The 15,518-nt window shown below is 40.4% G+C and overlaps 1 protein-coding gene across 1 annotated transcript; it reads right to left on the reverse strand.

Moving 5' to 3' along the window:
• Positions 1-1,045: 1,045 nt before the first annotated feature.
• On the reverse strand, positions 1,046-15,465 carry QRSL1 (glutaminyl-tRNA synthase (glutamine-hydrolyzing)-like 1; the record flags this gene model as incomplete). The annotated part of the gene is made up of 10 exons (XM_008940732.1): positions 1,046-1,528; positions 2,025-2,230; positions 6,253-6,370; positions 6,762-6,954; positions 8,494-8,606; positions 8,732-8,907; positions 10,777-10,953; positions 12,696-12,792; positions 14,241-14,339; positions 15,292-15,465. Coding segments are annotated over 10 exons (1,565 nt in total), but the record flags the coding sequence as incomplete, so codon positions are not given.
• Between the last annotated feature and the right edge of the window lie 53 nt (positions 15,466-15,518).

Consider the following 15,518-nt stretch of genomic DNA (forward strand, 5'->3'; position numbering starts at 1 on the left):
AAAATAAATTCTATTACTCTTATGGAGAGTTAACTGAAGAAGGTAATTTCTTACTTAGCAAGTATTTATTTTAAGGGCTGATTTCCAGCAGGACTAGGAAAGCTATTACGCATGCCCCTGTACTCAGCACTGGTGAGGCTGCACCTCGAATGCTGTGTTAGTTTTGGGCCCCTCACTACAAGGACACTGAGGCGCTGGAGTATGTCCAAAGAAGAGCAATGAAGCTGGTGAAGGGTCAAGAGCACCAGTTTTATGAGGAGCAACTGAGGGAACTGGAGTTGTTTAGCCTGGAGAAGGCAGCGGCTCAGGGGAGACCTTATCACCCTCTACAAGTACCTGAAAGGTCAGAGTGAGCTGCTGGTCCATCTGTTCTCACAGGTAACAAGCAATAGGACAAGAGGAAACAGCCTCAAGTTGCACCAGGGGAGGCTTAAGCTGGATATTAGGAAAAATTTCTGAACTTCCAAAAAGTATTGTCATGCAGTGGAACAGGTTGCCCAGGAAGTGGTTGAGTCACCATCCCTGGCAGTATTTAAAAGACGTGTAGAGGTCTCACTCTGGGACATGGTTTAGTGGTGACCTGGCAGTGCCGGGTTAACGACTGGACTCAATCTTGAAGGTCTTTTCCAACTAGAATGATTCTATAAAGAACAGTAATGAAGGAAAAATAAAATAACTACTCAAGGACCACTTGGCATTTTTCCCCAGAACAACTCTGGAATTCATGATCCTTGTAATGGATGTAACCAGAGTAATCTGCATGATTTGTAAAGCTGGAGGTTATTTTATGTCCTCCATGAGTTTGCCAGAATCAGGGATTATTTATTTAAATGAACTATCTATATATTTCTTCCTTTGTTTCCTTTTGTGTTTACCTGTTGGTGAACAGATCCTCAATACCTTTGCTCCATTACAGCTTGTCTGGTTGTTGCCATTACAAAAGTCTACACTCCAGAAGGAAACCAAGCCCTTTGGCAACCATGCCATTTTCACACAAGAGTTCAGGTTAGTTCTTCAACAGGGCAGATACCTTATACTCCTCTGGGGATGGAAACAGAGCAGCTCCACAGGCACAAGATAAATAATTTCAGCTTGGTGTTTTTAATATCAGTTAGAAATTGTTCTTAACACAGACACGTTTACTTAATGATTGACTTTGCCTTAATTACACAGTAACAAGCTGTTGTGATTCCATCGTGCATCACTGCATGTGGTCTTCTTAAAATGGGTTATTTCTGCAAAAGAGAATTAACTGCAGGAATATTTTTAGACAATCCCCACAGCTTTCTTGCTCTAGCTGACTAGCAAGTCCCTTGTTATAAAAAAGAAGCAGATTTCTGATGCTGAAAGACACTCTGTTCATGCCTCTTCACTTCTTCCAAATGGATCATTGGGAATTTTACTTGTTTTTCAAACCATTTGGCTACAGTGAGAAGCTGCTTCTCCTGGAATGAACGTCCAATAAACTGAAGCCCAATTGGCAAGCCTCTTTCTGAAAGAGCTGTAGGAACATTTACGGCTGGTAGCCCTGAAAGAAAAAACAGATACACATGCAAAGGCTTAATATTAAACAAATCCAGCTGGGAGTAATTCTTGTGACAATTCTAAGACAACCAGGAAAAAAAAAAAAAAAAATGAGGAAAAAGACTAGTTAAAATAATTTCAGTCAACCAACTAAGGATACTGCTAGGTGACCACAAGAAATGAATTAGAGTAATTTAAGGAGTCAGCATCCTCTGAAAAGAGCATCAACTGTCCTAAGAAAGATAATTCAGTTTCTGGAAATTTAGTAGCTTCATCTTATCTGTCGACCCTTCCCAGGTCCAAGGTGCTACCTCATTTTAAAATCTAGTCTTGCATTTTAAATCACCTCATAAATAAGCTGTCATTATGCCTGTTTATCACTGTAAGACTTACAACACAGAGGTGAAATATCTTGGTTCTAAAGAAGAGGTTAAATAGCTAAAGAACATAAAGAATGACTAGGCAGGGGAAAACATAGCTGAATTCCTGTCCCTACTCACCAGCCATGTTTGCAGCCTGTGTTAGGATGTCATCTTGAGTACTGCGGGTTCTGTTGTCCTCTTTGATGAATTCCACATAAGGTGCTGCATCACTCAGTGTGGTAGGAGCGAGCAAAATATCAACTCCGCTCCGGAAAACCTTCACAAAGTCATCGGCAATGAGACGTCTAACTTTCTGTGCCTTGACAAAGTAGTTCTCATAGTTCCTAGAAAGAAACAGCGTCATGAGGGCCCTATGCTAAATGCAGAAATACAGACCTTAATTTCTTAGTTACTGTAAAAAAGACAAGGCCAGTACTCCTTCTCGTTAAGAGACTAACACTTGAGGTTTCGTTAAGAGACTGGTACTTGAGGTTTTGATATACCAGAAGCTGTGTCATCAAACACGGTGCTTACTCTCTCATAGCAACGACGCTTTCCGAGAAGGAAGAGATGAGCGCATGCTGCTGAAGGCAGGTGAAGGGAAAACAAAAAACCCCTATTTTACAATGATTAACTAAAGATCAAAACAACACTTTAGTGACCTTTCTGAAACTAAACTGTGTATTGAATTTCACTGTAGGGCAGCACAGCAAAGCCTAGAAACACCACAGAACTAAGATGACCTCGATAACAGGCATTTATTACTTAGGATTCAATCCAGAAAGACACTTAAAGCATGTGAGAGTCCCACCATCGATGGAGGGCTCCATGTGGTCTATGGATTTCTAAGCTGTCTCTACACAATTCTGAAGCAGAAATAAATTAGTCAGCTTCATGTCTATTTTTCCTTTTAACTTCATATGCAGAACTGGTAAATGTGGATTCCTTAAAATCAGAGAAGTTCAGTTTCAAAACCAACTGCCATCTAAAACCAGAGTTATTCTAAAACAGACATACACACAAGGTGGCAGGGGGTGGAGGGTATTAACAACTGCTACATACCAGAGTGTTTCTACATAAACCAACTGAAATTACCCCAAAGCCACATTGTTAAAGATTTGTTTCTGAAAAACTGCAGTGAAAATCACTATAATCAACAATAGACAGCCAATTCAAGTTAAGTTATATCATGGGAATTAGCCTTTTCTTTACAATAATTTCTGAAATCATCCTGGCTTTTAACTTCAGAAAAACAGTAAAAGGAAAAATATTGTTTGAGGTCCATTTTGTAAGCTGGACATGCTATTTTGGATATTAAAAAAAAAAAAACAAACAACTAAAAAGCCCTGTTGTATTAAACACATACTCTGTTAGTTCTGATACAATGGTGACAAGATTCCATTGCTTCCTGAACAACAACCTAGTTATTTTAAAGATTTCAAATGCAAGACAAAAATAAAGTGTAAAACTCAGCGTTTTTAAGACACAGATTTTTTTTTTCTCTACCATTTATACTAAGAACACTTTCTGAACCCTTGGTTCTATTCTTCAAAACTAATTTACTGTGGACAGGACCTGGACACTCCTGTTCAGTCTCGATGGAAGCCAATTGTGTATTCCTTCACAAAAGGCTGAAGGACCTGAATTCTAAAGCAGCCTTAGGAAAGCTGATCTGCACAGTTGCAACCAGAAGGGCCACACTTGGCAGGAATATCGACATTCCCTAAAAGCTGGTTGTTACATACTGACAACATTCCTGTCTGTGAGAGCAGCTAGATGTCACATCTGATGAATACTCTTGCTGACAGAGCTCTTTCTGTACCACACTTGCTTTAAGCCTGATTACACGACTCATGTTTCTGTCAGCATCTGAACAAATTAAGACAGAGAAAACCAGCAGTTTTACTAACATAAAGTAAGACTGTTGGATAAGGACTGAAAACTAAGAAGGAAAAAAAAGTCAAATTGATCCATGCACCAGCTTCTCTACATGAGCTGGATAAAAATCTATCTTCTGTAACATCACAGGAAAGGAAAACAGGAAGGGCTTCTACAGGGACATTAACCAGAAGAGGAAGGTTAAAGAAGGCATCCCCTCCCTGAAGAACAACAATAGGGAATTAGTGACAACAGATGAGGAGAAGGCCGAGGTCCTGAACAAGGTCTTTGTCTCAGTCTTCAATGGCAACTTCTCTCCTCACAGCTCTCAAGAGGATGGCCCATGAGACAGGGACCAGAGAGACAAAGCCCCTCCCACAGTCAGCGAGGACAAGGCTCTTGAATGCCTGTGGAACCTTAACATTCACAGGTCCATGGGCTTTGATGAGATGCACCCCAAGTGCTGAAGGAATTGGCTGATGCAGTTGCCAAGACACTGTCGATAATATCTGAAAAGTCTTGGCAGTCAGGTGAGGTCCCTAATGACTGGAAGAAAGGAAACATCACCCCTAGTTTTAAAAAGGGTAAAAAGGAAGACCCTGGGAACTACTGCCCCACCTCTGTGCCTGAGAAGATCATAGAGCAGATCCTCCCAGAAGAAACATTAAGGCACATGGAGGACAGGAAGGTAATTCAGGAGAGTCAGCAGGACTTTACCAGGGACGAGTTCTTCCTGACCCATCTGGTGGCTTTCTATAATGAAGCAACTGCACTAGTGGACAAGGGAAGAGCTGTGGACATCATCTATCTTGACTTTGCTAAGGCCTTTGACACTGTCCCCCATAGCATCCTCCTTTCTAAGTTGGAGAGATAAGGTTTTGATGGGTGTACTGTTCAGTGGATAAGAAACTGGCTGGACAGTTGCACCCAGAGAGTAGTGGTCAATGGCTCGATGTCTAGCTGGGCAAAAGTGACAAGTGGTGTCCCTCAAGGGGCCGTACTGGGACTGGTGTTGTTTAACATCTTCATTCGTGACACAGACAGTGGCATCGAGTGCACCCTCAGCAAGTCTGCTGAGGATATTAAGCTGGGTGGTGCAGTTGACGTGCCATAGGGATGGGACGCCAACCAGAGGGACTTGGACAGGCTGGAGAGATGGGCTCATGTGAACCCCATGAGGTTCAACAAGACCAAGTGCAGGGTCCTGCATCTGGGGAGGGGCAACCAACGTTACTGATACAGGCTGGGAGAGGACAGGTTAGAAAGCAGTCCACTGGAGAAAGACTTGGGGGTACTAGTAAATGAGAAGCTGGGCATAAGCCACCCATGCACAGCAGCAGCCCAGAAGGCAAATAGAATTCTGGGCTGCATCAAAAGAAGCACGGCCAGATGGAGAGAGGTGATCCTGCTGCTCTACTCTGCTCTGGTGAGACCTCACCTGGAGTGCTGTGTCCAGCTCTGGAACCCCCAGCATAAGCAGGACGTGGACCTGTTGGAATGTGTCCAGAGGAGAGCCACAAAAATGATCCGAGGGCTGGAGCAGCTCTCCTATGAGGACAGGCTGAGGGACTTGAGGTTGTTCAGCCTGGAGGAGAGGAGGCTCCGGGGGGGCCTTATAGTGAACTTCCCGTGCCTGAAAGGGGCCTACAAGAAAGCAGGGGAGGAACTATTCACAATGGTTTGTAGTGACAGGACAAGGGGCAATGGCTTTAAGCTAGAAAAGGGTAGATTTAGGTTAGACGTTAGGAAAAAGTTCTTCCGTATGAAGGTGACAGACCACTGGAATAGGTTGCCCAGACAGGTGGTGGAGGTCCCATCCCTGGGGATATTCAAGATCAGGCTAGATGAAGCTTTGAGTAGCTTGATCTAAGTTTGACATGTCCCTGCTAGATGACCTTTGAAGATGCCTTCCAGCATCTATGATTCTATGATCACTTCAGTACCTTTGCCAGGCAAAGGCACTGGGCTTCCTTTCCCTCTACACTGTGGTAAAGAGCTATAGTTAATTTAATTGCTATATCTTCTGACTTTCTCTAGAAGACCTCAAAAGAACATACCAGCAGTTATTTTATGCAGTTTTAATGAAATTAACAGCTACAGAACTTTTAATACTATGGCAGCAATGGCTTCAGTATGATTTCAATGTGATACCACAGGATAGATTTTGCTTAATTTAACTAATGGGTGCCAGTAGTACTCTGGTAGGGGGGAAAAAAAAGTAAAATAAAGATCACTAAGTTGTTTTAATTAATTCAGGAGGCTCCCTAGTAGGTCTAAGGGAAAATATTTTCATTACTTATTAACAGTTCAGTAGGCATTATAGCTAGTTTACTAGGTACTATAGCCATACTGTGTATAGTGAAAGCAGTAATAACACAAGTAGCTACTAATATAAGGGCTTTTTTTTTTTCACATCATGAACAGTTAAACACCAATTGCTTAAAAAAAGCTAACTTGGCAAATTTGAATTTCAATATTTTCTGCTTACTGTTTCAGCAAGAAATAGTTTCCTGATAGAATTCTTCCTCTCACCACATCATTAAAGCCTTCTCGTCGTGTTGCAGCATACATACTTTCTGTGGACTTGTTCATGTCAGAACGGTGTCCTGAAATGAAAAAGCAATTTGGAAATTAATACTTTTTGTAATACTTAAGATTTGGCAACATAAGGAAATGTTATACATAGTAAAACAATAGGTCACTCTCTGTTGCAGTCTGACTATTCTGGAACAAATACCAAAGCATATTCCTCTTTTATTACAGAAATACTAAACAGATTTTAAGCACAGACCCTTAGAAGACTAGAGGTTAAATGTATTAAAGTATGTATTTAGTTACCCGTTTTTCTCTGGACAGGGTTTTGACTGTTCCATCTTGGATAAATAACACCAAACATTCAACCATGAAAAGCCTATCTATTAAAACTAGTAATTTTTAACAGCATCCAGCAACATTTCTATTGCCTAAGAAAAAAAATGTTTTTTTCCAAAGACTTACCATATTCCAGTCCATCAAACCTGGCCATATTTGATGCCACTTCTGCTGTGCACAGCACATGATAGCAGACAATTGAGTAACGAGTGTGTGGTAGACTCACTTCAATTACTTTAGCACCTGCATTCTTAAAGAGATCAGCAGCCTTTGACCAGAGAGAGAGAATTTCACTTGAAAGCCCTGGTGCATGATATTCCTTAGAGAAAAACAAGAAGGGGAGTGATTTTACATACTGTTTTATTTCTAATAGCAACCAAAACGAAAATATTCTTTGCTAAAAATACACTGAAACTATTACCTCACGACTGTATGATTTAAAGTGCTTATTAGAGCTTCTTGCATCCACTAAATATTATACAACCAAGCAGTATTGAATTAACAGGATTCAGCCCTCTTATGAATATTATGTTCATCCCAGTAGGATCAACCCACATACCACAGACCATAGAATTTCAGCAGTTTCTTCTGAAGGAAAAATTACCTAGTTATCCACTTAGCCTATTCATGGAGACTATACTGCATTGCTCTGCATTTCATGAAATTCTTCATGTTTAAATCCTAATGGAAGGGCTACTGTGATTAGAAAAGATAAAAAGAAATTACTACCACGGTTTATCAGTGGCAACTGGCATGAAACAAACCAAATAACCCACCAAAGGACTACAATCAAGGGGCTGGGAGAAGACTTAGAAAAGTTATGTTCCTGTTCAAGAGCTAACTTAAATATAGTATATTAAAATTCTCTATTTTTGAAAATACTTGTGTTAGTTCTAACGCACAATATCAGGGTCATAATACCATCTGATTTCTGAGTAGCTCTCACCCATGTTTAATATATGCATGCATCTGTTTAGGATAATCTGTAGCAGTAGGAAACAACTGTCCAAAGGATATGAATAATTAACCAATACCACTACTTTAGATTTAACAAAATCTAAACAGTATGCAGCTAGTTCATTTTCTAGGCATATATTTTTTGCATTTCACAGATACTGAATAATTAATTGGTAAGTGGACATCTCTGTTTCCCAAATTAAATCATTTGGTGTATCTGTTCTAGTGCAGGTTCAAACACTTTGAATCAAACCAGTAAATGTTATTCACACTGTGTCTTTGAAGGCAGAGCCTTCATTGAGTTGTAAGAGCCAATTAGAAATAGGCTGAAGCCACAAGTGTTGTGCCTAAATTACGAGCATCCTTAGAGTTAAAAACGTGATTGAATTGCACGCATCAGAAACCAGATTACAGTTGTCTTTTAATCCCTGTTGGGAGCTCTGTGCATCACAGCTCCTTGTGCCACTCAGCTGCCTTTAAAATTTTGCTTTGTATTAACACAGTGCCATTTAGGCAAGTATCTCAAAGCACTGCACAAACCAGTACAGACCTCATTTGTATGAAAAGGCACTAAGAGCAATTTGGCTGAGCCTATACAGGCGGCTGATGAAGGAGCAACAGAGAGAACCGAGAACTGAAGTTCCCCGTTTCCCTTAGAACTTTCTGACAATGCTTCCCACAACAATGGGCAAGGTGTTTTAGATGAAGCATTAGTGTGTGCTCACTCCAAGTTGCCTGCACAGGCAACATATAGTGCTCTTTTCCAGGAGCTGCTCGTACTGTCTTCACTGTTTCAACATCATGAGAGGCTGGGAGGTGGTGGGCAAGACAGAAATATTTTTTTGTTAAGTGTCCTCTTTGCTGTTCCTGTGCACAATTGTTGACAGAATTTATATGTTACCTTTGGAATCCCTATTGAGAGCTTGCTGACATCAGTCAAATTGGGTAGTTCGAATGGCTTAAAGTTGTCTTGAATTGTGGTAGAGTCTTTAGGATCATGTCCAGCGAGTGAACCTGAAATATGACATGGCATATGAAGAAGAGCAAAATGTACACTGGGTTGCTAGAATGCAATTTGTTTTGAGGCAGTGCTGTACACGAAGGCACGCTGTATACAAAGACACATGAAGTAGTAATACCTAACAGAACTGCTGCATCATCCACACATCTGGTTAGGATTCCTGGCACATCCATGGAGTTCACTAGAGGAATGAGACCATGGCGAGATATCAGTCCATATGTTGGCTTTAAACCTACTACACCACAGTGAGCAGCAGGGTTTCGAGTAGATCCTCCTGTGTCTGACCCTAAAGCTCTATGATTTCAAAAGGATTATCATTAGTACAATAATGCAGAACATTTCCAAATGATAAAAATCTATGTGTTTAAGATGCAGGGTTTTAAAAATGTGTGAATTCTTGCAGATTAGAGGTCATCATCACACAGCCTAAATTTCAATCTGCTCCCCATGTCTGCTATCTTTTATCTGTTCTCTTATTTTCCTCAGGGACATCAGGAGAGCCCAGTTCTCTCCACACAGCACAGGTAGATAAGTAGAGTTTAGGTCCTCTGAATATAGCCCTGAAAATCTGCTTCTGCATTCGCTGTTGGTCTGTCCCAACTCTGTGGACCCTGAAAGATACATCTCAGGTGATCTAGAGTACCACTTCCAGACATTGGTTATTCAGTAGCCAATACACTATGAAGCAGCATTTCCCAGGATACAAATAAATAGCAACACAGTACACTTTTTGCCCCTAACAACAACTTTTCAGAGTCTACAATGTTTTTCCTGTTTTCAAACCTAAAAAGCATACCATCAGAACTCTCAGTTTATTGTAGTTTAGGCATTTTGGAAATATTCTTTTGTTTGGTTGTTTTTTTTTAAGTTGACTTTTTTTTTTTCCTGTTCTTTCACAAGTTAAACCTTCTTTCTAAACTCAAACTTTTATTTCAAAAATTGTAAGAAAACCTGTTCTCTTGTTTTTAATAATTTTAATTCATGCATCATTTAAAAGACAAGACAGCTTTCACCCAAATTTTTGGCAAAAATAAACTTCAGTATGTATAATTTCTGTTGAAGTAGGTATATGACTTTTTCCATAGGCATCTGTTTCTGAGATGGCTGAACCAATTCAAGAGACTTTGCTGAGGTGGAATTATTTCAAAGCTTTTGTGTTAATACAAAAAAATCCTCAATTTTGTAGCATTTCTGTACATCCAAATTTCAAATTGGAAGGACAGACTGGCAGAATTCCTGATGCCTGAAACAAACTAATAGAGTGGATATACAGTAGGTTATAGGCAATAAAATAGCTGGACAAAAAATCTCCCTGACCAGATGAAGTGTTGAGCAGTGCAAAATGGGAGTTCAGTATGCCCAGCAACATAAGAGAAGGTGCCAGAACATTAGCAGGATCAGGCCATTCTGGCTCAGGACAAGGACCAGTAGTCCTTGGGAAATGGCTGCACTAAGTTAAGTTTTGACAGTGTTAAAGTGTTGAGTATTCCACTTCCTAGCAAAGGGTTATGAGATGAAGAGCAGTACCATGTAAAAAAAATCACAAAATAAATTTGGGTTTGTATATAAAGGTATAGTATTTTAAAAAAAGTTGTAAACAACATTAGCAACAAATATTTTAGCAATAAAAGAGATGCTTATCATATATAGTCTATGGGTAAACGAAGACACAGTAACTACGGAGCATTCTTAGACACCTTCCAGGTAAGAACACAACTGAAATAATCTTCTCCAAAACATACTCCACTATGTAGCTCTGAAAACTGCATAAACCGAAAAGTGTAAAGCTTTAAGGATTAGATTTCTTTTAATAGCTGTAATGCATTTACTGAGAATGTGTCACAAACCCCACGTTAATTTTATGAGTATGTGTGAATAACAACATAACTGTCGCTCTTTTACTGCCACTGTATTTCATGCAGTGCAGAAGTGGTCATACCAGTATGCTGAACAGAACAAAATTAATAAGCCTAATGTTGCCTACATGAATTCATTCTGGCTTCACCATGACAGAAATAAACTAGGGATGCTAAAATAAATTCTTTCATGTCAGTGCAAATAGCACTCCCGTTTCCAACTAGATTATGAGAAAATTACAAAATTAAAAGCCTACAACGTAATTTGAGACATTTAATAAAAAAACAATTCAAAAAATCCTCTTACGCAAAACACGTGAAAGATGCCACAGCAGCTGCGCTGCCTCCTGAGCTCCCGCCCGCTATCACCCAGTCAGGCTCTTTGTCCTCAGAAGGGGATTTTGGGACAGATTTTTCCTTGTACTGTCTTGAGTAACTCCAGGGATTTCTGACTGGTCCAAATACCCCATCCGTACTCCCAGACCTAAGACAGTCAGACAGAACAAATGTAGACAGAAGTGACAGATGACATACTGCATTCACCAAGTGTTTTCCTTGATCCAATGCCTCATCCTTATCCCAGAAAACTCAACACAAAAAGACTGGTGTACCTAAATCCTTGTGCAGTCAGCTGCAACAATGTTATGCAGAACTGTAAAGTTTATAGATCTTCATCCCTTTCTGACACAGAACCTGAACTCGTACCTCTTTCTAACTTCTGCTAATGCCATTGAAAAGAGCATAATCACAACAACATAAAACTGATTTAAGCTACGTAACAGTAAAGCTCCACATCTGCTTCAAGACAAAGGTCTTCTGGTTTCCTAGCCCTGCATTTGGAAAAGGCAGAAGACAACCACAGTCTTGTGGAAAACCATGCTGCTAGAGGTGGGGGGAAAGCCCCACAATAGTAGGAACTGGCATTTCTCTGTAAATAACACACCATTACTCACTGCGCAGCCCTGTCCTGAGGCCACAGTTTGCTGGTCCAGAGAACTAGACTGGCTTCTCAAAAAACGGTTTCAGTCAGCTTGTGGTCATCTACGTGTGAGCTGCCACCCAAAGCGGGGGCAGGGGGTACTTTCCTTCCTCATCACAACCTCCACCCCATGTTCCCCCTGACTCCAGTGTGCCAGCACTGCTAGCCACACCATCAGACAGAGCGGGCAGGTGACACAAGCAGTTGAAAACCACCCTTATTGAGACATCCTGACTTTAGAGTTGGGTCTGCTCCCTGACCAAGCTCAGGGTGCAGCTGTGCTGGTGCCAGCGTAAGAGACCGTGCAAACACACAGAGAGAGATGAGAGGCCAGCAGTGGGATAAGCCTTTTAAGAGGATCCTGTGCTTTAATGAGCTTAGATTGGCTGTAATACTGCACAATCTGTTTTCCTCTGTGCTTTTTTCCAGCTCTTCCTCCAAAGAGTGTCTGACACAGAAATGACTACCCCAAACAACAGTCAAAGTATTTCTATCCCATCTACATGCATTCCCAATGAAACCTCTGCCTGTGGTTTTGGCAAAATAAAACCAAAACACAATAAATCTTTTTCCTCATGGGTAACTAAAGTCACAGACATTCCTTTCCAGACTCAGTAGCTGTAGTGACGGAGACTCCCATTCCTAATGGCCCAACCTGTTCCCCTGCTATAGTTTGGCTGCCTTCACTCATTTGAATCAATTTGTGAGAGCATTTTCCAACATGCTCCTGACAAAAAGTCACCAGCAACAGCTTAGGTGCTGTAAAGTGTTGCTCTAGATTAGCCTGTTTGCAGCACACCAGGAAGGACTCACACAAATTACTTCAGTGGCTGACTGGCTAAGGCAGTGACTGCCATCAGGGGCATGATAATAATTAGCTAAGGGCAAAAAACACCAGTAAAGGGAAAGAAAGAAAAGCAGCAATTAACTGGTGTTGCAAACAACTCTGTTACTGGATCTGGAAAGTGTTTGCTTGTCCTTGGCCTTCTGCAAAGGCTACCCCCTCCTCAAACCCAGCTACTGTTGAACACTATTTTCCTAAATCTCAGTATTTATATAATCTACACAACAGTGTATAAATGCTCAGTGAGAAATTCATGCAACTCTATAGACTCTTCATAGATAAGTATTCCCTTATTTTCTGACCTCAAAGAAAGAGGAGTTAAGGATTACAGGTAGATCAGAACAGATGGTTTGTACTCTATTTAAAGTGCAATCACACATTAAAAATAATAAACATCACTCACCCCATTGCAAATTCATCTAGGTTTGTTTTTCCTAAAAGCACAGCTCCCTGATCCAGTAATTTCTGAACTACTGTAGCGTTGTAGGGAGAAATGTAACCTGAAAACAATCAGAATGTTAAGAGTGGTTGGTGAGATACAGCTGATTTTTACAAGCAGCTACTCTCACTTCAAAGGTGTCATGATTTGTGCATAAGAATTGTCAGATCACAGTGCCAAAATTTTGCTTCAATATAACATGAGTAACTTCCAAAATTTAGCAAAAGTAAACCAAATGCTGCTTTATTTGCAATGTCTTTTTTTTCTCTCCACAGCTTACAACCCAATAATTCTAGATTATACTCTAGAGTGTGGAGCTAAGACTTCACATAATCAAGTTGCCACATGGGTAGCAAGTTACTGCATCCAGTCACTTTGCAGAACTGTCTAAAATAAGAAGAAATGAGAAATAGCTCTTTACAGAAAAGTGCTAGGCTGTATTGAATTATCTCCCATTATCAGGAGATAAAGGACCAGATGGTTAACCACAAGCTGAAATACTAACTGGCTACCCTGTGATCAAACCTGCACACCCTTGACCACTTAGACCTTACATAAACTAGGGTGAGAACCACGACACTTACAAGAGACCCTAGGTGGGAACCAACTCCTTGTGCATATTGACAGAGGTTTCTCCAGCCCCTCCCCTCAATGGGAAGAACAAGGACAACATCACTCCTAATACTCTCAGCCATGACACTGCAAACAATCACAACGGAGCTGAGAATGTGCTTTATGGAAAAGCATCTCAGGTAACAGAATACTTTTTAAAATGGCAAAGTCATATTCTGTTTCTTCTGCTACTAAATAAATGCCACAGATTAGGCTTCTACCAATTTACTTAAGCTATCTTCCACAACACTTTCAGTTTTACTTTGAGCAGAATAAAACAGATACGAAGATATATTTTCTTCTTTTGCTTTTACTATGAAAACATTCTAACACCTAGAAAATGTTCATGGCATGTTAATAGAAACAATAATCTTAGGAAATTTTTTAAAAAAATTAAGAAAGCCTTGTAGAACTTGTTTGTATATCAGGAATATAAAGAATCGTTAATGTCTACTTTTCCTACAGCTGTATGAAAAAACAGCTCCAGCAAACAATTATCAACAGAATAAAAAAAACCCAAACAAACTTGTCTTTGGATTTCGCTAGACAGAACAGTACTGACTGTTCTCCTGCAGACCTAAAAGTAACATGAAGCAAAATACAAACTATAGAACAATTTTATTTTAGTATATGGGCTATACTAAACATTGTGTTGCTAAAAGTATGTAGCTATACAAATAGAGGACATACTGTGCTTACACAAGAAAAAAGATGCATCTGTAATATCAGATGAGCTTTGCAGAAGAAATTTGACAAAACATATTTTCCCAAATGTATTCAGCTCATTTTTTTGAAAATACTTAGATTTCTGGAGGATTCCACTCCGTAAATCCTCTAAAGACAGGAGTGAAAACTCGTGAAATGAGATCTGGTTTTACTTTAGAAGCTCTGTTGTACCTTTGAGCATGTTTGATGCACATGTTGTCTCAATGCCAGCTGTATTAAAGTTGTCTTTTACTGCAACAGGAATTCCATCTAAAATGCCCAGTGGCTGACCTGCATTAGGAATCAATACAAAGACAACAGGGATTAAAGCAAAGTGTGTTATTATGTACAGCCTTCTCACCTATTACAATTTATTTTACATGTCCCTTCAGGTGTTTATAGGAAGCAAGTATGCTATCCATTTAGCATCTGATGACAATCAACTTATTTTCAAGAACTATCTTCCATTCTAACCAATCTCTATGTCTAGGCTGGGAGCTGTAAATTCTGCCTACCTGATGTACACAGTAGATATGAACTGAAAAAGTTAGTGAAGCAGACAAAATATTCCATAAACAATTGATTATCTACCAGTCAGCCAAAACAAACAAACAAATTAAAAGGGACATCAGGAAGCAAGAGACTGTTTGGAAATTTTCTTAAGCTGCCATAGGATAGCACGTGTCACCCAAGAAGGAAAAAAGTACCCTATTAGGTGACAATTTCCCTTTTCTGTCTTCTGGGAATGGAAAAGAAAATTAGGATGGTCAGCCTTTAAGTGCTGCAGATAACAGGCCTGAATGCTGCTCTGTTCATCAACTAATAAATGAAATTAACAAAGTTACTTTAATTTGCTTTCTTAACTGAAAAACTGACAGGCTGAGCCAGGTGTTTGTCTACCCCTGACAAGAGGCCTGCAAAAGACCACTGCATCTTCCTGTTTTTGCTCACTGTTGGCTACCAAATCAAAACAAATTGCTGAGGGAAACAAGAGGCAACCACCAGCAGCGCTGTTCAGGAAGCACAGGGCTTATTTAATCTCCAGTGCTTGGTCTGGCTCACGTTTTGCCTCCGATTTTTTAACTCGACAAACCCCTGAGTGCAAAGCACACGCCCAGGAGCGTGCACGGTCAAACGAGCAGCCCAAACACCTTCTTTAGGAAACAAACGCGCTTCAGCTAACACAAAGAGCTCCTCCACAAAAGGTTTTTTGAGGACTAGAGTTAATTACCAACAAACGTACCTCTCCTGTACCTTTTCTCCGATTCTTCAGCCTGCTTCAAAGCGGTTTCTTCCGCCACAGTAACGTAAGCGTTAAGAAACTTGGTGCTTTTGATGAGGGCAAGGCACCTCTGGCAGAGCTCCCTCGGACTGACGTGCCCATCCTTCAACGCCGCCGAAACCTGAAAGCGCAGCCCTGTGAAAGAGCCCGCTGCGGGGCCTGGCGGGGACAAACCGCGATTCCCGCCG

Source organism: Merops nubicus, unplaced genomic scaffold (assembly GCF_000691845.1).
Source record: "Merops nubicus isolate BGI_N331 unplaced genomic scaffold, ASM69184v1 scaffold8350, whole genome shotgun sequence".
NCBI lineage: Eukaryota > Metazoa > Chordata > Aves > Coraciiformes > Meropidae > Merops > Merops nubicus.